The following is a 20626-nucleotide window of genomic DNA, read 5'->3' as shown; positions in this document are numbered from 1 at the left end:
CTCTGGTACTAAGAGGAAATAGTTAAGTGTGCTCGTAAAAAGTTCATGTATTTTCATTGTTACCACTTGAGTAAAAGCCATCAATAACAATCTATTATGGTGCCCTCTGTGTGCGTCATGGGTCAGAGAGTCGCTGTCCATCCCTGTGGTGCTGAAACGCTCAGCTTGACAAGCCATCCAACATCCAACACACTCTTAATGTCAAATGATATCAGCTGCCGCGCCACATAAGTTGTAAAAGTCAACAAGAATGTTACAAGTTTAATTTGGAAATTAATGATATGTTTTTATTTCAAATAAATTGACTAACAGGGTAACACATTTCCGATTTTTTTAACCGTGAAAGCAAAAGTTATGGATATGCCGTTGTTTATTCTACACACAGCTCACCTGCTGGCTCTCAAAGGTCCAGGTGCTGTCGGNTGATATCAGCTGCCGCGCCACATAAGTTGTAAAAGTCAACAAGAATGTTACAAGTTTAATTTGGAAATTAATGATATGTTTTTATTTCAAATAAATTGACTAACAGGGTAACACATTTCCGATTTTTTTAACCGTGAAAGCAAAAGTTATGGATATGCCGTTGTTTATTCTACACACAGCTCACCTGCTGGCTCTCAAAGGTCCAGGTGCTGTCGGGCAAAGACGCATCCAGGACACTGATGACCTCCTTAAAGTCAGTGGTGCTGCTGGGCTTTATCAAAGTGAAATCACTGTACTCTGACATTGGAGACATACAGGACCTGAAAGACTGACTCTGAGACAACATGTCTCCTCCCAGGACCTCCACGTACTTTATAGGTCCATCAGTGTTGAGCTGAATCTGCAGGTTTCTGTTGGGGTTCTTGTAATCATCACAGTCGCTCCGTCTCATGCAGCAAGTACCGCTGCTTCTGCTGTTCCTCATGCATTTGACCGCTAAGATGAGAAAAGTCACCAGAGACAGCACGGACACCGAGGCCAGAGAGAGAATCAAATAAAGGGTGATTCTGCCAGTTTTCTTGCTGGGCTCGGCCGCTTTCTGTCGGAGGTCTAAGATGGGCTCATGGAGGCCGTCCTCCAGCTGGATGGACACCGTGACGGTGGCGGACTGGACCGGTTCCCCGTCGTCCTTGATCTCTATGAGCAGCCTCTGAGAGGAGTCGTCCTGCTCGGACACAGCGCGTTTAGTCCTCACCTCCCCTGTGTACAGATTGACAGTGAAGAGAGAGGCGTCTGTGGCCTCCGCCACTTTGTAGGAGATCCAGGCGTTATGGCCCGAGTCAGCGTCCACGGCCGTCACCTTGGTAACCAGGTGACCCGCTTTAGCGGAGCGGGGCATCCTCTGATGAGAGAGGGAGCCCATGGCGGAGGAGGGGTAAATAACAGCGGGGGCATTGTCGTTCTGGTCCAGGATAAAAACATGGACAGTGGCGTTGCTGCTGAGAGACGGAGAGCCCTGATCCTTTGCCTGAACCTGAATCTGAAACACCTTGAGTTTCTCATAGTCAAACGAGTGCATGCTGTAGATGCTGCCGTTATCTGAGTTAATGTAAACATAAGATGAGACAGACACGTCCTGCACTTTAGAGTCCAGTATAGAGTAAGAGATTTTGGCGTTTTCACCAAAATCCAGGTCAGATGCTGATACTGAGTACAGTATAGAGCCTGGCACCCCGTTCTCTTTTAAATATACATTATAGGAGGGCTGAGTGAATATAGGAGGGTTATCATTCACATCAGTGATGCTGACAGGTATAACCTTCTTACTGGACAGAGGAGGAGAGCCTGAATCAGTGGCTGTTATCTCAATACTATACTCTGAGAAACGCTCTCTGTCCAAAGCAGCACTTGTAACCAGTGCATAATTATTAGAAAATGATGGTTTTAAAGTGAATGGAGAACCTCTGGGTAGTCTTAATGTCACTTTACTATTATTACCAGAGTCAGCGTCACGTGCGTTGAGCAAAGCCACAACTGTGCCAGTTGGTGAATCTTCGCGCACCGGCTGCGGTTCAGAGGTGAGAACAATTTCTGGAGTGTTATCATTAACATCAGTAACATCTATCTGTAGACGACAGTGACTCTCCATTTCAGGAACACCCTTGTCTTTCGCAGTTATTTCGATTTTGTAAGACGAGGCTCTTTCATAATCTAAATCTCCTTTCAAACGTATTTCCCCTGTAAATGAATTTATTTCAAACACGGATAAAACGGAATCAGGTGTCCGCGAGCCAAAAGAGAATTCCACTTCTCCGTTTGGACCCTCGTCAGCGTCCGTTGCTGTAATTTTGATAACAAAAGTATCTTTTGCAGTATTTTCCGCCAACGAAACTTTATATGTATTTTTATCAAAAACTGGAAAGTTGTCATTTACATCAAGCACTGTGATTGTAATCTGTGAGGTTCCAGACATGACTGGGTTTCCTCCGTCTAATGCAGTCAGTAGCAGCTGTTGAACTGCTTTCTTCTCTCGATCAAGGGGCTTCTCTAACACTAACTCGGGGACTGTTTTGCCATCCTCAACTTCCTTCATTTTTAATGTAAAACAGTCGTTTTTAGTCAACATGTAGGATTTAACTGAGTTACTGCCAACATCAGAATCTTCTGCACTCTCCAAGGGAAAACGAGTTCCCACTGCTGCCGATTCAGAAATTTTCAAAGACAGTTCTTTTGTATGAAAACTGGGTGAATTGTCATTGATATCTTTTATTTCTACCTCAATCCGATGTAAACTAAGAGGATTCTCTAGGACGACCTGCAGAGGCAACACACAGCTGGCGCTTTGTCCACATAAAGCTTCTCTGTCTATTCTGTCATTCACCACCAGCTCGCCCTTCCCCGCATCCACACTGAAATACTGCTCACCAGCCTCAGAGGAGACACGCAGTTTACGGTCAAAAATCTCAGACAATCCCAAACCCAGATCTTTGGCTAGATTTCCTACCACAGAGCCCTGTTTCAGTTCCTCCGGGATGCTGTAACGAGTCTGTCCGTGTATCGTACTCCACAAGAGAAAGAAATGATGCCACCAAAGCGCCTGCCATCTCCAGTCTCGGTATCCCATTCTCTTTGTCATCCCTTATCCGTTACAATATGTTATTTCCCATCCAGAAAATCGAAGTTAACATCCAGTTCCAACGAGCATCAGCTATTTCCAGAGAAATATATGCAGCATTTTTGTTCATTTCTAAAGCTTAAATTAACTATTTCTTTCTCGGCTTCGGGATGCGAGCGCATCACCCACCGTCCTCCAGCTCTTTGCATTGTTAACATTTACAGTGCTGAGGCTGCAAGGGGGAGGGGGTAGATCTCTTTGTACCATTCTGCATGTGATTGGTGCACAGCATCCATCACTGGCATCCAATAGGAACAGGGCTGAACAGTGCTTTTAAAAGGCACAGCTGCGCTTATGAGAATCACTCGAGATGTACCGCTGTGTATATCTGGTGTGAAATCTGTTTTATTCCTCTGATTTTGTAATTGTGTTGCTGAAACGATATGCAATTCATACAAACAAAAAAACCGCATTCTCGCAAATGAATATGCATCAAACTGAGTAATCTAAGCCAAGTCAAATCCCCATCCTCTCCAGAAAGGAATGCGTAAAAAGTTTGTTGTTCTTGAAGTCACAAATTCCTATTATATTACAAAATCAATTCAAACATTGCCACCATCTTAATACCAAAGCCCACCGCTCATGTATTGTTTGTCTGTTTATTTGTTTTAAAGTTATTTAGCCAAAATCTGAGAACTGCGAGTTGCTGAAGCATTGAAATTGAGAGCTGCTTAATAAATTAGATTCCCGAATGCACAATTAATTGATTAGGTGTATACTTAACAAACACACAGTGGTAAATGTGTATTTTCCATCATATCAGGTTGATAAAAACAAGGCCAGCTTTCGATTTTTACCATGAAAACACGATTATCAGACGACAACAAATCAGCATGATGTTATTTAATGAATATGCAAATTTAACAAAGTATGATGGTGACATCAATATGAGTTGTTCTCAGCTCACCTGCTGGCTCTCAAAGGTCCAGGTGCTGTCGGGCAAAGACGCATCCAGGACACTGATGACCTCCTTAAAGTCAGTGGTGCTGCTGGGCTTTATCAAAGTGAAATCACTGTACTCTGACATTGGAGACATACAGGACCTGAAGGACTGACTCTGAGACAACATGTCTCCTCCCAGGACCTCCACGTACTTTATAGGTCCATCAGTGTTGAGCTGAATCTGCAGGTTTCTGTTGGGGTTCTTGTAATCATCACAGTCGCTCCGTCTCATGCAGCAAGTACCGCTGCTTCTGCTGTTCCTCATGCATTTGACCGCTAAGATGAGAAAAGTCACCAGAGACAGCACGGACACCGAGGCCAGAGAGAGAATCAAATAAAGGGTGATTCTGCCAGTTTTCTTGCTGGGCTCGGCCGCTTTCTGTCGGAGGTCTAAGATGGGCTCATGGAGGCCGTCCTCCAGCTGGATGGACACCGTGACGGTGGCGGACTGGACCGGTTCCCCGTCGTCCTTGATCTCTATGAGCAGCCTCTGAGAGGAGTCGTCCTGCTCGGACACAGCGCGTTTAGTCCTCACCTCCCCTGTGTACAGATTGACAGTGAAGAGAGAGGCGTCTGTGGCCTCCGCCACTTTGTAGGAGATCCAGGCGTTATGGCCCGAGTCAGCGTCCACGGCCGTCACCTTGGTAACCAGGTGACCCGCTTTAGCGGAGCGGGGCATCCTCTGATGAGAGAGGGAGCCCATGGCGGAGGAGGGGTAAATAACAGCGGGGGCATTGTCGTTCTGGTCCAGGATAAAAACATGGACAGTGGCGTTGCTGCTGAGAGACGGAGAGCCCTGATCCTTTGCCTGAACCTGAATCTGAAACACCTTGAGTTTCTCATAGTCAAACGAGTGCATGCTGTAGATGCTGCCGTTATCTGAGTTAATGTAAACATAAGATGAGACAGACACGTCCTGCACTTTAGAGTCCAGTATAGAGTAAGAGATTTTGGCGTTTTCACCAAAATCCAGGTCAGATGCTGATACTGAGTACAGTATAGAGCCTGGTACCCCGTTCTCTTTTAAATATACATTATAGGAGGGCTGAGTGAATATAGGAGGGTTATCATTCACATCAGTAACATTGACATGTATTGTCTTCTTAGTCGACAGAGGAGGAGAGCCTAAATCAGTGGCTGTTATCTCAATATTATACTCTGAGAAACTCTCTCGGTCTAACGCAGCACCAGTAACCAGTGCGTAATTATCAGAAAATGAGGGTTTCAGGTTAAAGGGGGAGCCCTTCGGGAGCTGTAATGTCACTTTACCGTTATCACCGGAGTCAAGGTCTCGGGCACTAATTAAAGCTACTACAGTACCACTTGGTGCGTCCTCCGGCACAGAGTTTGGTTGCGAGGTCAAATATATATTTGGAGCATTATCGTTAACATCTAACACTTCTACATGGACAGTGCAATGCCCCTCCATTCTCGGAGTTCCTTTGTCTCTTGCGCTGATGTCTATTTCATAATTTGCATTTGTTTCATAATCTAATTTCCCTATAAGACGTATTTCTCCTGTTAATGAATCAATATCAAACGCAGATAGGACGATATCTGGTATGTGCGTTCCAAATGAATACTCTACTTCTCCATTAGGACCCTCATCGATATCTCTTGCTGTCAGTTTAAGGATGGATGCACCCTGTACACTGTTTTCGCTTATGGAAACTTTGTAAATATTTTTCTCAAATACAGGAAAATGATCATTAATATCAAGTACATTTACGGTTATCAGAGAGGTCCCAGATTTCACAGGGTTTCCCCCGTCCAGAGCTGTTAGTTGAAGCTGATGTCTTGCCTTTTTCTCCCTGTCGAGAGACTTAGACAAGACTAGCTCTGGGACTTTCCTCCCACCAGACACATCTTTTATCTTTAAGCTAAAAAAGTCATCTTTACTTATGGTATACGACCTCACGGAATTAAGTCCAACATCGAGATCTTGCGCAATCTCCAAAGGAAAACGTGCCCCTGCTGCTGTCGATTCTGATATTTCTAATATAAAATCTTGCGATGGGAATTTTGGAGAATTATCATTGATGTCTTGTAATTCCACTTCAACTCGATGGAGCTGCAATGGTTTATCAATTACAACTTGCAGAGTCAACACACAGCTGGCGCTTTGTCCACATAAAGCCTCTCTGTCTATTCTGTCATTCACCACCAGCTCGCCCTTCCCCGCATCCACACTGAAATACTGCTCACCAGCCTCTGAGGCGACACGCAGTTTACGGTCAAAAATCTCAGACAATCCCAAACCCAGATCTTTGGCTAGATTTCCTACCACAGAGCCCTGTTTCAGTTCCTCCGGGATGCTGTAACGAGTCTGTCCGTGTATTGTACTCCACAAGAGAAAGAAATGATGCCACCAAAGCGCCTGCCATCTCCAGTCTCGGTATCCTATTGTCTTTGTCATCCCCGGGCCGTTATTTCCCATTGAGGTAATCGAAAAGCAGATAGTTACCATCCATTGCAATGAAGCATTAATCCATAACAAAGATCCAAAATCGGTTCATAACAAAAACTAAATGAAGATTTTCCTTTTGTTTAATTCAGATGAGAGCATCACTCCCTCTCATCCAGCTCGGTGCAATGTAAGTGTGTACGGTGCTAAGGCTGCATGGGGGGAGGGAGTTGATCTCTTTGTACAGTTCTGAATCCTATTGGAGCACAATATTCATCCCTACCAACCAGTAAGAAGCTGGGGGAGCGCTGCTTTTAAAGATACAGCTGCCCTTGAAAGAATCTGCCTCGATGCATTGAGAGTGTGTGAAAGAAATAAGATGCAGGTGTTAAATATCGCCCATAATGTTAATGCAAATAGAAAAATCTGATTAAAAAAACAAACAAATAATATCAGTATTCTGGTTATTGCAGCTTTTGATAAAACAAACAATTTTTTGTGACTTGAATCATAAAAAAAAGGACACATGATGCAGCGTTTTAACTGAGAGCAAAAGCAAGCCTTTTCAAGGTGTTGCTATCCACCTCTGTGGTGCTGAAAACAAAGTGTCATTCATACAACGACAAAGGGAGCATGCCAACATACTAAAATGCAGTACCATACACGACAAAATCCAAACTTTGACACGTGTAGGTCTTTCAAGCAGAAACAAATGCTACACAAGGAGAAAGTACAGGAGAAACACAGGTCCAACGTGTGTGGTTTTGAAGTATCAACGAAGAAGACAAGGTTGAAATGAGGGTGTAGTGAACAACATGTCTTATCTTGTCTGCATGATCAAACTGAAAATAACGATTAAAAGAAATAATGATAACACGACAGGATGTCATAGTATAAGTGTAAACTCCTCGTAGGAAAGCACCAAAACACCAAACGCTGGCTTAGGAACGCAGCTAAGTAGGCTGGGAAGAAAACAATAACTTGTGACTGATTAATTGTAGCCTATTTTTCCAGAAACACAAAACACCACGTTATCAGAGGACAGTAAAAATATTTAGAGTCTGCAAAGTGTACACAACGATATTAAATTACACAGTAGGTCGATATGTTCTCAGCTCACCTGCTGGCTCTCAAAGGTCCAGGTGCTGTCGGGCAAAGACGCATCCAGGACACTGATGACCTCCTTAAAGTCAGTGGTGCTGCTGGGCTTTATCAAAGTGAAATCACTGTACTCTGACATTGGAGACATACAGGACCTGAAGGACTGACTCTGAGACAACATGTCTCCTCCCAGGACCTCCACGTACTTTATAGGTCCATCAGTGTTGAGCTGAATCTGCAGGTTTCTGTTGGGGTTCTTGTAATCATCACAGTCGCTCCGTCTCATGCAGCAAGTACCGCTGCTTCTGCTGTTCCTCATGCATTTGACCGCTAAGATGAGAAAAGTCACCAGAGACAGCACGGACACCGAGGCCAGAGAGAGAATCAAATAAAGGGTGATTCTGCCAGTTTTCTTGCTGGGCTCGGCCGCTTTCTGTCGGAGGTCTAAGATGGGCTCATGGAGGCCGTCCTCCAGCTGGATGGACACCGTGACGGTGGCGGACTGGACCGGTTCCCCGTCGTCCTTGATCTCTATGAGCAGCCTCTGAGAGGAGTCGTCCTGCTCGGACACAGCGCGTTTAGTCCTCACCTCCCCTGTGTACAGATTGACAGTGAAGAGAGAGGCGTCTGTGGCCTCCGCCACTTTGTAGGAGATCCAGGCGTTATGGCCCGAGTCAGCGTCCACGGCCGTCACCTTGGTAACCAGGTGACCCGCTTTAGCGGAGCGGGGCATCCTCTGATGAGAGAGGGAGCCCATGGCGGAGGAGGGGTAAATAACAGCGGGGGCATTGTCGTTCTGGTCCAGGATAAAAACATGGACAGTGGCGTTGCTGCTGAGAGACGGAGAGCCCTGATCCTTTGCCTGAACCTGAATCTGAAACACCTTGAGTTTCTCATAGTCAAACGAGTGCATGCTGTAGATGCTGCCGTTATCTGAGTTAATGTAAACATAAGATGAGACAGACACGTCCTGCACTTTAGAGTCCAGTATAGAGTAAGAGATTTTGGCGTTTTCACCAAAATCCAGGTCAGATGCTGATACTGAGTACAGTATAGAGCCTGGCACCCCGTTCTCTTTTAAATATACATTATAGGAGGACTGAGTGAATATAGGAGGGTTATCATTCACATCAGTGATGCTGACAGGTATAATTTTCTTACTGGACAGAGGAGGAGAGCCTGAATCAGTGGCTGTTATCTCAATGTTATACTCTGAGAAGTGTTCTCTGTCCAAAGCACCACTCGTAACTAGTGCGTAATTATTCGAAAATGACGGTTTTAAAGTGAATGGAGAACCTCTGGGTAGTCTTAATGTCACTTTACTATTATTACCAGAGTCAGCGTCACGTGCGTTGAGCAAAGCCACCACTGTGCCACTTGGTGAATCTTCGCGCACTGGCTTCGGTTCAGAGGTGAGAACAATTTCTGGAGTGTTATCATTAACATCAACAACATCTATCTGTAGACGACAATGACCCTCCATTCGAGGAACACCCTTGTCTTTTGCAGTTATTTCAATTTTGTAAGATGAGGCTCTTTCATAATCTAAATCTCCTTTTAAATGTATTTCCCCTGTTAATGAATTTATTTCAAATACTGATAAGACGGAATCAGGTGTCCTCGAGCCAAAGGAGAATTCAACCTCCCCGTTTTTGCCCTCGTCAGTATCCGTTGCTGTAATTTTAATGACAAATGTATCTTTTGCAGTATTCTCCAGTAAAGTCGCTTTATATAGATTTTTATCGAAAACTGGAAAGTTGTCATTTACATCAAGCACTGTGATTGTAATCTGTGAGGTACCAGACATGACTGGGTTTCCTCCGTCTAATGCAGTCAGTAGCAGCTGGTGAACTGCTTTCTTCTCTCGGTCAATTGGCTTCTCCAGTACTAACTCGGGGACTGTTTTGCCATCCTCAACTTCCTTCATTTTTAATGTAAAACAGTCGTTTTTAGTCAACATGTAGGATTTAACTGAGTTACTGCCAACATCAGAATCTTCTGCACTCTCCAAGGGAAAACGAGTTCCCACTGCTGCCGATTCAGAAATTTTCAAAGACAGTTCTTTTGTATGAAAACTGGGTGAATTGTCATTGATATCTTTTATTTCTACCTCAATCCGATGTAAACTAAGAGGATTCTCTAGGACGACCTGCAGAGGCAACACACAGCTGGCGCTTTGTCCACATAAAGCTTCTCTGTCTATTCTGTCATTCACCACCAGCTCGCCCTTCCCCGCATCCACACTGAAATACTGCTCACCAGCCTCAGAGGAGACACGCAGTTTACGGTCAAAAATCTCAGACAATCCCAAACCCAGATCTTTGGCTAGATTTCCTACCACAGAGCCCTGTTTCAGTTCCTCCGGGATGCTGTAACGAGTCTGTCCGTGTATCGTACTCCACAAGAGAAAGAAATGATGCCACCAAAGCGCCTGCCATCTCCAGTCTCGGTATCCCATTCTCTTTGTCATCCCTTATCCGTTACAATATGTTATTTCCCATCCAGAAAATCGAAGTTAACATCCAGTTCCAACGAGCATCAGCTATTTCCAGAGAAATATATGCAGCATTTTTGTTCATTTCTAAAGCTTAAATTAACTATTTCTTTCTCGGCTTCGGGATGCGAGCGCATCACCCACCGTCCTCCAGCTCTTTGCATTGTTAACATTTACAGTGCTGAGGCTGCAAGGGGGAGGGGGTAGATCTCTTTGTACCATTCTGCATGTGATTGGTGCACAGCATCCATCACTGGCATCCAATAGGAACAGGGCTGAACAGTGCTTTTAAAAGGCACAGCTGCGCTTATGAGAATCACTCGAGATGTACCGCTGTGTATATCTGGTGTGAAATCTGTTTTATTCCTCTGATTTTGTAATTGTGTTGCTGAAACGATATGCAATTCATACAAACAAAAAAACCGCATTCTCGCAAATGAATATGCATCAAACTGAGTAATCTAAGCCAAGTCAAATCCCCATCCTCTCCAGAAAGGAATGCGTAAAAAGTTTGTTGTTCTTGAAGTCACAAATTCCTATTATATTACAAAATCAATTCAAACATTGCCACCATCTTAATACCAAAGCCCACCGCTCATGTATTGTTTGTCTGTTTATTTGTTTTAAAGTTATTTAGCCAAAATCTGAGAACTGCGAGTTGCTGAAGCATTGAAATTGAGAGCTGCTTAATAAATTAGATTCCCGAATGCACAATTAATTGATTAGGTGTATACTTAACAAACACACAGTGGTAAATGTGTATTTTCCATCATATCAGGTTGATAAAAACAAGGCCAGCTTTCGATTTTTACCATGAAAACACGATTATCAGACGACAACAAATCAGCATGATGTTATTTAATGAATATGCAAATTTAACAAAGTATGATGGTGACATCAATATGAGTTGTTCTCAGCTCACCTGCTGGCTCTCAAAGGTCCAGGTGCTGTCGGGCAAAGACGCATCCAGGACACTGATGACCTCCTTAAAGTCAGTGGTGCTGCTGGGCTTTATCAAAGTGAAATCACTGTACTCTGACATTGGAGACATACAGGACCTGAAGGACTGACTCTGAGACAACATGTCTCCTCCCAGGACCTCCACGTACTTTATAGGTCCATCAGTGTTGAGCTGAATCTGCAGGTTTCTGTTGGGGTTCTTGTAATCATCACAGTCGCTCCGTCTCATGCAGCAAGTACCGCTGCTTCTGCTGTTCCTCATGCATTTGACCGCTAAGATGAGAAAAGTCACCAGAGACAGCACGGACACCGAGGCCAGAGAGAGAATCAAATAAAGGGTGATTCTGCCAGTTTTCTTGCTGGGCTCGGCCGCTTTCTGTCGGAGGTCTAAGATGGGCTCATGGAGGCCGTCCTCCAGCTGGATGGACACCGTGACGGTGGCGGACTGGACCGGTTCCCCGTCGTCCTTGATCTCTATGAGCAGCCTCTGAGAGGAGTCGTCCTGCTCGGACACAGCGCGTTTAGTCCTCACCTCCCCTGTGTACAGATTGACAGTGAAGAGAGAGGCGTCTGTGGCCTCCGCCACTTTGTAGGAGATCCAGGCGTTATGGCCCGAGTCAGCGTCCACGGCCGTCACCTTGGTAACCAGGTGACCCGCTTTAGCGGAGCGGGGCATCCTCTGATGAGAGAGGGAGCCCATGGCGGAGGAGGGGTAAATAACAGCGGGGGCATTGTCGTTCTGGTCCAGGATAAAAACATGGACAGTGGCGTTGCTGCTGAGAGACGGAGAGCCCTGATCCTTTGCCTGAACCTGAATCTGAAACACCTTGAGTTTCTCATAGTCAAACGAGTGCATGCTGTAGATGCTGCCGTTATCTGAGTTAATGTAAACATAAGATGAGACAGACACGTCCTGCACTTTAGAGTCCAGTATAGAGTAAGAGATTTTGGCGTTTTCACCAAAATCCAGGTCAGATGCTGATACTGAGTACAGTATAGAGCCTGGCACCCCGTTCTCTTTTAAATATACATTATAGGAGGGCTGAGTGAATATAGGAGGGTTATCATTCACATCAGTGATGCTGACAGGTATAATTTTCTTACTGGACAGAGGAGGAGAGCCTGAATCAGTGGCTGTTATCTCAATGTTATACTCTGAGAAGCGCTCTCGGTCCAAAGCACCACTGGTCACCAGTGCATAATTATTAGAAAAGGAGGGTTTGAGAGTAAAAGGAGACTGTTTGGGAAGTTGTAAGGTCACTTTACCGTTATTACCAGAATCAAGGTCACGGACGCCGAGTAAAGCTACTACTGTCCCACTGCGAGAGTCTTCGGGCACAGAAGTGGGTTTTGAAGTCAGAACAATTTCTGGAGCGTTATCATTAACGTCTAAGACATCCACCTGCACACTGCAGTGACCCTCCATTTTAGGCAATCCTTTGTCTTTTGCACTAATGTCTATTCGATATGAGGCTTGAGTTTCATGGTCAAGCTGGTTTTTCAAAAATATCTCTCCTGTTGCAGCGTCTATATGAAATAAAGATAGCACTGATGGAGGTGTGTGTATACCAAGCGAGTACTCAATTTCTCCATTTGGACCCTCATCTATATCGGTTGCTTTGGTTGCAATTACAAAGGAGCCATTTGCACTGTTTTCTTGAACAGCAATTTTATAAAACGTATTCTCAAATATTGGCACATTGTCATTAATATCAAGCACATTTACTGTTATTTTTGAAGTTCCAGACTTGACCGGATTGCCTCCGTCCATAGCAGTAAGAAATAAATTGTGAATGGCTTTTTTCTCGCGATCTAATGATTTATTTAACACCAATTCTGGTATTTTTCGTCCATTTTCAATTTCTTTAACTTTTAAAGTGAAACACTCATCTTTGCTTAGTGTGTACGTCTTTAATCCGTTACTCCCAACATCGGGATCCTCTGCACTCTCTAAGGGAAAACGCACACCTACAACGGTAGATTCAGCAATCTCTAATACATGATCATTTTTGAGAAAACTAGGAGCATTGTCATTTACGTCTCTTATTTCCACTTCTATCCGATGCAACTGTAGCGGGTTCTCTATTACAACCTGCAGAGGTAGAACACAGCTGGCGCTTTGTCCACATAAAGCCTCTCTGTCTATTCTGTCATTCACCACCAGCTCGCCCTTCCCCGCATCCACACTGAAATACTGCTCACCAGCCTCAGAGGCGACACGCAGCTTACGCTCAAAAATGTCTGATAATCCCAGACCCAGATCCTTGGCTAGATTTCCTACCACAGAACCCTGCTCCAGCTCCTCCGGGATGCTGTAACGAGTCTGTCCGTGTATTGTACTCCACAAGAGAAAGAAATGATGCCACCAAAGCGCCTGCCATCTCCAGTCTCGGTATCCTGTTCTCTTTGTCATCCCCGGTCCGTTACAATACGGCGTTATTTCCCATCGAAATAATGTTCAGAATAAAGAGGTCAATATGAAAATCCATCTACGATGAACTTGCTGTAATCCATAAATCCCCATAGTTATGCACCATGAGGTGCAAAATAAAGAAATGTTATTTAATCTGAGTGTTTAAACGCATCCTCCTCTCATCTCGGGCTGAAGCAATGTACTGACTACAGTGGGGAGGATGGATGGGGGAGGGAGTAGATCTCTTTGTACAGCTCCTAATGCTATTGGTGCCCAGCATCTACCCTACGTCCAGTAAGATCAGTGTATTCCAGACCCAGCACTACAATTCAAAACGGTATGAAATGGCACAATGGGGTTTATGCCAGTAAGCAATTACATAAAAATGCAGACGTTACTAAAATTGTGACACATTTTTGTCCTTATTTTGATTGTTATGATTATGACAATTCATGTAAATTCATTAATATTGAAATTTCTATACTTATATTCACATCAGTTTTGCAAGGTGTCTAAAAAGGAAATCCACACTCATAAAATGAAATTAAATGGAACACTGGACTCTGAGCAGATGCTTAGATTTTAATGAAAGAGGTCATAATAACAAGAATAATTTGCATATCCTCAGAAGCTTTGGAATTGTTTACTTTATGTCACTGTTTGAATCAGACAATCATCCAGTGACAACAAAGACGCTCTCTTGAAGCTCTACAGCCACTAACGGCAGTCTGAGTAAATGTGAAAACCTGAAACGTGCTGAAGCAGCATGTGACATTAATAGTCTTTCATTATTATTACATTACATTACATTACATTAGACTATTTAAATATGTAGAGAGCTGTTTCAGAAGATTACGTTGAGTCACAAAATCCAGATGCATGTGGTTAAGAATAACATTGCAAATAAAAAAACGGAAAAAAATGTTGCTTAAAAATAATTATGAAAATATGACCCTGAGCGAGCGGGATGATGCTTTGGAGGTTTGTACGCATCATATCAAATCAACTCCCTCGATGGCACGCAAGGAAGAAAACATGAGAAAATTAAGGAAAACTTGTGTCACACAAAGATGATTATTTTACTGTCTGCTCACCTGCTGGCTCTCAAAGGTCCAGGTGCTGTCGGGCAAAGACGCATCCAGGACACTGATGACCTCCTTAAAGTCAGTGGTGCTGCTGGGCTTTATCAAAGTGAAATCACTGTACTCTGACATTGGAGACATACAGGACCTGAAGGACTGACTCTGAGACAACATGTCTCCTCCCAGGACCTCCACGTACTTTATAGGTCCATCAGTGTTGAGCTGAATCTGCAGGTTTCTGTTGGGGTTCTTGTAATCATCACAGTCGCTCCGTCTCATGCAGCAAGTACCGCTGCTTCTGCTGTTCCTCATGCATTTGACCGCTAAGATGAGAAAAGTCACCAGAGACAGCACGGACACCGAGGCCAGAGAGAGAATCAAATAAAGGGTGATTCTGCCAGTTTTCTTGCTGGGCTCGGCCGCTTTCTGTCGGAGGTCTAAGATGGGCTCATGGAGGCCGTCCTCCAGCTGGATGGACACCGTGACGGTGGCGGACTGGACCGGTTCCCCGTCGTCCTTGATCTCTATGAGCAGCCTCTGAGAGGAGTCGTCCTGCTCGGACACAGCGCGTTTAGTCCTCACCTCCCCTGTGTACAGATTGACAGTGAAGAGAGAGGCGTCTGTGGCCTCCGCCACTTTGTAGGAGATCCAGGCGTTATGGCCCGAGTCAGCGTCCACGGCCGTCACCTTGGTAACCAGGTGACCCGCTTTAGCGGAGCGGGGCATCCTCTGATGAGAGAGGGAGCCCATGGCGGAGGAGGGGTAAATAACAGCGGGGGCATTGTCGTTCTGGTCCAGGATAAAAACATGGACAGTGGCGTTGCTGCTGAGAGACGGAGAGCCCTGATCCTTTGCCTGAACCTGAATCTGAAACACCTTGAGTTTCTCATAGTCAAACGAGTGCATGCTGTAGATGCTGCCGTTATCTGAGTTAATGTAAACATAAGATGAGACAGACACGTCCTGCACTTTAGAGTCCAGTATAGAGTAAGAGATTTTGGCGTTTTCACCAAAATCCAGGTCAGATGCTGATACTGAGTACAGTATAGAGCCTGGCACCCCGTTCTCTTTTAAATATACATTATAGGAGGGCTGAGTGAATATAGGAGGGTTATCATTCACATCAGTGATGCTGACAGGTATAACCTTCTTACTGGACAGAGGAGGAGAGCCTGAATCAGTGGCTGTTATCTCAATACTATACTCTGAGAAACGCTCTCTGTCCAAAGCAGCACTTGTAACCAGTGCATAATTATTAGAAAATGATGGTTTTAAAGTGAATGGAGAACCTCTGGGTAGTCTTAATGTCACTTTACTATTATTACCAGAGTCAGCGTCACGTGCGTTGAGCAAAGCCACAACTGTGCCAGTTGGTGAATCTTCGCGCACCGGCTGCGGTTCAGAGGTGAGAACAATTTCTGGAGTGTTATCATTAACATCAGTAACATCTATCTGTAGACGACAGTGACTCTCCATTTCAGGAACACCCTTGTCTTTCGCAGTTATTTCGATTTTGTAAGACGAGGCTCTTTCATAATCTAAATCTCCTTTCAAACGTATTTCCCCTGTAAATGAATTTATTTCAAACACGGATAAAACGGAATCAGGTGTCCGCGAGCCAAAAGAGAATTCCACTTCTCCGTTTGGACCCTCGTCAGCGTCCGTTGCTGTAATTTTGATAACAAAAGTATCTTTTGCAGTATTTTCCGCCAACGAAACTTTATATGTATTTTTATCAAAAACTGGAAAGTTGTCATTTACATCAAGCACTGTGATTGTAATCTGTGAGGTTCCAGACATGACTGGGTTTCCTCCGTCTAATGCAGTCAGTAGCAGCTGTTGAACTGCTTTCTTCTCTCGATCAAGGGGCTTCTCTAACACTAACTCGGGGACTGTTTTGCCATCCTCAACTTCCTTCATTTTTAATGTAAAACAGTCGTTTTTAGTCAACATGTAGGATTTAACTGAGTTACTGCCAACATCAGAATCTTCTGCACTCTCTAAGGGAAAACGAGTTCCCACTGCTGCCGATTCAGAAATTTTCAAAGACAGTTCTTTTGTATGAAAACTGGGTGAATTGTCATTGATATCTTTTATTTCTACCTCAATCCGATGTAAACTAAGAGGATTCTCTAGGACGACCTGCAGAGGCAACACACAGCTGGCGCTTTGTCCACATAAAGCTTCTCTGTCTATTCTGTCATTCACCACCAGCTCGCCCTTCCCCGCATCCACACTGAAATACTGCTCACCAGCCTCAGAGGAGACACGCAGTTTACGGTCAAAAATCTCAGACAATCCCAAACCCAGATCTTTGGCTAGATTTCCTACCACAGAGCCCTGTTTCAGTTCCTCCGGGATGCTGTAACGAGTCTGTCCGTGTATCGTACTCCACAAGAGAAAGAAATGATGCCACCAAAGCGCCTGCCATCTCCAGTCTCGGTATCCCATTCTCTTTGTCATCCCTTATCCGTTACAATATGTTATTTCCCATCCAGAAAATCGAAGTTAACATCCAGTTCCAACGAGCATCAGCTATTTCCAGAGAAATATATGCAGCATTTTTGTTCATTTCTAAAGCTTAAATTAACTATTTCTTTCTCGGCTTCGGGATGCGAGCGCATCACCCACCGTCCTCCAGCTCTTTGCATTGTTAACATTTACAGTGCTGAGGCTGCAAGGGGGAGGGGGTAGATCTCTTTGTACCATTCTGCATGTGATTGGTGCACAGCATCCATCACTGGCATCCAATAGGAACAGGGCTGAACAGTGCTTTTAAAAGGCACAGCTGCGCTTATGAGAATCACTCGAGATGTACCGCTGTGTATATCTGGTGTGAAATCTGTTTTATTCCTCTGATTTTGTAATTGTGTTGCTGAAACGATATGCAATTCATACAAACAAAAAAACCGCATTCTCGCAAATGAATATGCATCAAACTGAGTAATCTAAGCCAAGTCAAATCCCCATCCTCTCCAGAAAGGAATGCGTAAAAAGTTTGTTGTTCTTGAAGTCACAAATTCCTATTATATTACAAAATCAATTCAAACATTGCCACCATCTTAATACCAAAGCCCACCGCTCATGTATTGTTTGTCTGTTTATTTGTTTTAAAGTTATTTAGCCAAAATCTGAGAACTGCGAGTTGCTGAAGCATTGAAATTGAGAGCTGCTTAATAAATTAGATTCCCGAATGCACAATTAATTGATTAGGTGTATACTTAACAAACACACAGTGGTAAATGTGTATTTTCCATCATATCAGGTTGATAAAAACAAGGCCAGCTTTCGATTTTTACCATGAAAACACGATTATCAGACGACAACAAATCAGCATGATGTTATTTAATGAATATGCAAATTTAACAAAGTATGATGGTGACATCAATATGAGTTGTTCTCAGCTCACCTGCTGGCTCTCAAAGGTCCAGGTGCTGTCGGGCAAAGACGCATCCAGGACACTGATGACCTCCTTAAAGTCAGTGGTGCTGCTGGGCTTTATCAAAGTGAAATCACTGTACTCTGACATTGGAGACATACAGGACCTGAAGGACTGACTCTGAGACAACATGTCTCCTCCCAGGACCTCCACGTACTTTATAGGTCCATCAGTGTTGAGCTGAATCTGCAGGTTTCTGTTGGGGTTCTTGTAATCATCACAGTCGCTCCGTCTCATGCAGCAAGTACCGCTGCTTCTGCTGTTCCTCATGCATTTGACCGCTAAGATGAGAAAAGTCACCAGAGACAGCACGGACACCGAGGCCAGAGAGAGAATCAAATAAAGGGTGATTCTGCCAGTTTTCTTGCTGGGCTCGGCCGCTTTCTGTCGGAGGTCTAAGATGGGCTCATGGAGGCCGTCCTCCAGCTGGATGGACACCGTGACGGTGGCGGACTGGACCGGTTCCCCGTCGTCCTTGATCTCTATGAGCAGCCTCTGAGAGGAGTCGTCCTGCTCGGACACAGCGCGTTTAGTCCTCACCTCCCCTGTGTACAGATTGACAGTGAAGAGAGAGGCGTCTGTGGCCTCCGCCACTTTGTAGGAGATCCAGGCGTTATGGCCCGAGTCAGCGTCCACGGCCGTCACCTTGGTAACCAGGTGACCCGCTTTAGCGGAGCGGGGCATCCTCTGATGAGAGAGGGAGCCCATGGCGGAGGAGGGGTAAATAACAGCGGGGGCATTGTCGTTCTGGTCCAGGATAAAAACATGGACAGTGGCGTTGCTGCTGAGAGACGGAGAGCCCTGATCCTTTGCCTGAACCTGAATCTGAAACACCTTGAGTTTCTCATAGTCAAACGAGTGCATGCTGTAGATGCTGCCGTTATCTGAGTTAATGTAAACATAAGATGAGACAGACACGTCCTGCACTTTAGAGTCCAGTATAGAGTAAGAGATCTTGGCGTTTTCACCAAAATCCAGGTCAGATGCTGATACTGAGTACAGTATAGAGCCTGGCACCCCGTTCTCTTTTAAATATACATTATAGGAGGGCTGAGTGAATATAGGAGGGTTATCATTCACATCAGTGATACTGACAGGTATAACTTTCTTACTGGACAGAGGAGGAGAGCCTGAATCAGTGGCTGTTATCTCAATGTTATATTCAAAGAAACTCTCTCGGTCTAAAGCAGCACTGGTCACCAGTTCGTAATTATCAGAGAACGATGGTTTCAGAGTGAAAGGAGACCGTTTGGGAAGCTGTAGAGTCACTTTACCGTTATCACCAGAGTCAAGGTCTCGTGCACTGATTAAAGCCACTACTGTGCCACTCGGTGCGTCCTCGCGTACAGGACTGGGTTCTGAAGTGAGCACAATTTCTGGAGCATTATCATTAATGTCCTCTACGTCCAACTGTACACGACAGTGACCCTCCATTTCGGGAATGCCTTTGTCCTTAGCAGTTATATCGATAATGTATGATTTAGAACTCTCATAATCTAATGCTGCTTTTAATGTGATTTCTCCGGTTATATCACTGATTTCAAAAGTTGATAACACAGAGTCTGGAGTGCGGGACCCAAAAGAATATTTAACTTCACCATTCAGACCATCATCAGCATCTGTCGCTGTTAGTTTGATTACAAATGTTCCTTTGGTGCTGTTCTCCTTTAAAGATACTTTGTACTCATTTTCACTGAATACTGGAAAATTGTCGTTATTATCGAGTACAGTAACAATAATCTTACAGGTTCCCGATTTGACCGGATTTCCTCCATCTAAAGCTGTTAATAGCAGCTGATGGAGCGCGTTCTTTTCCCGGTCTAATGGCTTTTCCAGCACTAATTCTGGTACAGGTTTACCATTTTTTGTGTCTTTAAACTTGAGAGAAAAATAATCATTTTTGCTCAATGAGTACGTTTTTAAAGAATTGCTTCCAACATCAGGGTCCTCTGCGCTCTCCAAAGGAAAACGTTTGCCAAGTGCAACGGATTCTGGTATTTTAAGGTTAATTTCCTGTGTAAGAAAAACAGGCGAATTATCATTTATGTCTCTTATTTCCACCTCAATTCGATGAGACCGCAAAGGCTTTTCAACAACTACCTGCAGAGGCAACACACAACTGGCGCTTTGTCCACATAAAGCCTCTCTGTCTATTCTGTCATTCACCACCAGCTCGCCCTTCCCCGCATCCACACTGAAATACTGCTTACCAGCCTCAGAGGCGACACGCAGTTTACGATCAAAAATGTCTGATAGTCCCAAACCCAGATCTTTGGCTAGATTTCCTACCACAGAGCCCTGTTTCAGTTCCTCCGGGATGCTGTAACGAGTCTGTCCGTGTATTGTACTCCACAAGAGAAAGAAATGATGCCACCAAAGCGCCTGCCATCTCCAGTCTCGGTATCCTATTGTCTTTGTCATCCTTGGTCCGCTATGAAACATTATTTCCAAACGAAATCTTGTTTATAACAATGCTGGAATCCATGACAGTAGTAAATACCCCCAAATAGAAAATGCCACAATATTCGAACATGACTGTGAGCTAAAATCCACGTTTAAATCTTAGAAAATAAGAGCTCATCGCCCTCTCTCCTCTAGCTCTTTGCAGTCTAAGTGTTACAGCGCTGCATGGGGGCAGGGACTAGATTGCTTTGTACAGTTCTGAATCCTATTGGTGCACAGCATCCACCTCTA

General features: G+C 44.4%; 6 protein-coding genes across 52 annotated transcripts in view; all 6 read right to left on the bottom strand.

Annotated features, from left to right (window-relative positions):
* LOC126388510 (protocadherin gamma-C5-like) overlaps nt 1-20626 on the bottom strand; it is a 329671-nt gene that overhangs the window by 20086 nt on the left and 288959 nt on the right. Inside the window, exon 1 of one of the 47 annotated variants that reach the window (XM_050041644.1) lies at nt 10961-13603. The exons of 45 other annotated variants lie outside the window; for them this stretch is intronic. In XM_050041644.1, coding sequence (XP_049897601.1) covers nt 10961-13411 — 2451 coding nt within the window. In that variant the 5' untranslated portion in view covers nt 13412-13603. Of the gene's footprint in view, nt 1-10960; nt 13604-20626 lie in introns of those variants that run through there. One more of the 47 variants, XM_050041656.1, reaches the window with a different exon arrangement.
* Nucleotides 593-20215, bottom strand: LOC126388575 (protocadherin gamma-C5-like). The gene is made up of 2 exons (XM_050041771.1): nt 20033-20215; nt 593-2737 (listed from the first exon to the last, which is right to left on the bottom strand). The coding sequence occupies exon 2, from the start codon at nt 2546-2548 to the stop codon at nt 593-595; it is 1956 nt and encodes a 651-aa protein (XP_049897728.1). The 5' UTR covers nt 2549-2737; nt 20033-20215.
* LOC126388514 (protocadherin gamma-C5-like) lies at nt 3996-6642 on the bottom strand. The gene has a single exon (XM_050041689.1). It carries the CDS (start codon nt 6504-6506, stop codon nt 3996-3998), a length of 2511 nt encoding a protein of 836 aa, XP_049897646.1. The 5' UTR covers nt 6507-6642.
* On the bottom strand, nt 7555-10868 carry LOC126388522 (protocadherin gamma-C5-like). The gene has a single exon (XM_050041696.1). It carries the CDS (start codon nt 10012-10014, stop codon nt 7555-7557), a length of 2460 nt encoding a protein of 819 aa, XP_049897653.1. The 5' UTR covers nt 10015-10868.
* LOC126388519 (protocadherin gamma-C5-like) lies at nt 14491-17810 on the bottom strand. Its single transcript, XM_050041694.1, has one exon. The coding sequence runs from the start codon at nt 16954-16956 to the stop codon at nt 14491-14493; it is 2466 nt and encodes an 821-aa protein (XP_049897651.1). The 5' UTR covers nt 16957-17810.
* Nucleotides 17894-20537, bottom strand: LOC126388517 (protocadherin gamma-C5-like). Its single transcript, XM_050041692.1, has one exon. The coding sequence runs from the start codon at nt 20372-20374 to the stop codon at nt 17894-17896; it is 2481 nt and encodes an 826-aa protein (XP_049897649.1). The 5' UTR covers nt 20375-20537.

The sequence above is a fragment of the Epinephelus moara genome, chromosome 4 (assembly GCF_006386435.1).
Source record: "Epinephelus moara isolate mb chromosome 4, YSFRI_EMoa_1.0, whole genome shotgun sequence".
NCBI classification, from domain to species: domain Eukaryota; kingdom Metazoa; phylum Chordata; class Actinopteri; order Perciformes; family Serranidae; genus Epinephelus; species Epinephelus moara.
Note: the sequence above shows the minus strand (reverse complement) of the source record. Positions and strands in the feature narration are given on the sequence as shown.

What these genes read in the sequence shown, in the direction of transcription:
- LOC126388575 (XM_050041771.1), bottom strand. Translation starts at nt 2,548, where the DNA reads ATGTTGACTAAAAACGACTGTTTTACATTAAAAATGAAGGAAGTTGAG.
- LOC126388514 (XM_050041689.1), bottom strand. Translation starts at nt 6,506, where the DNA reads ATGGTAACTATCTGCTTTTCGATTACCTCAATGGGAAATAACGGCCCG.
- LOC126388522 (XM_050041696.1), bottom strand. Translation starts at nt 10,014, where the DNA reads ATGACAAAGAGAATGGGATACCGAGACTGGAGATGGCAGGCGCTTTGG.
- LOC126388519 (XM_050041694.1), bottom strand. Translation starts at nt 16,956, where the DNA reads ATGACAAAGAGAATGGGATACCGAGACTGGAGATGGCAGGCGCTTTGG.
- LOC126388517 (XM_050041692.1), bottom strand. Translation starts at nt 20,374, where the DNA reads ATGTTTCATAGCGGACCAAGGATGACAAAGACAATAGGATACCGAGAC.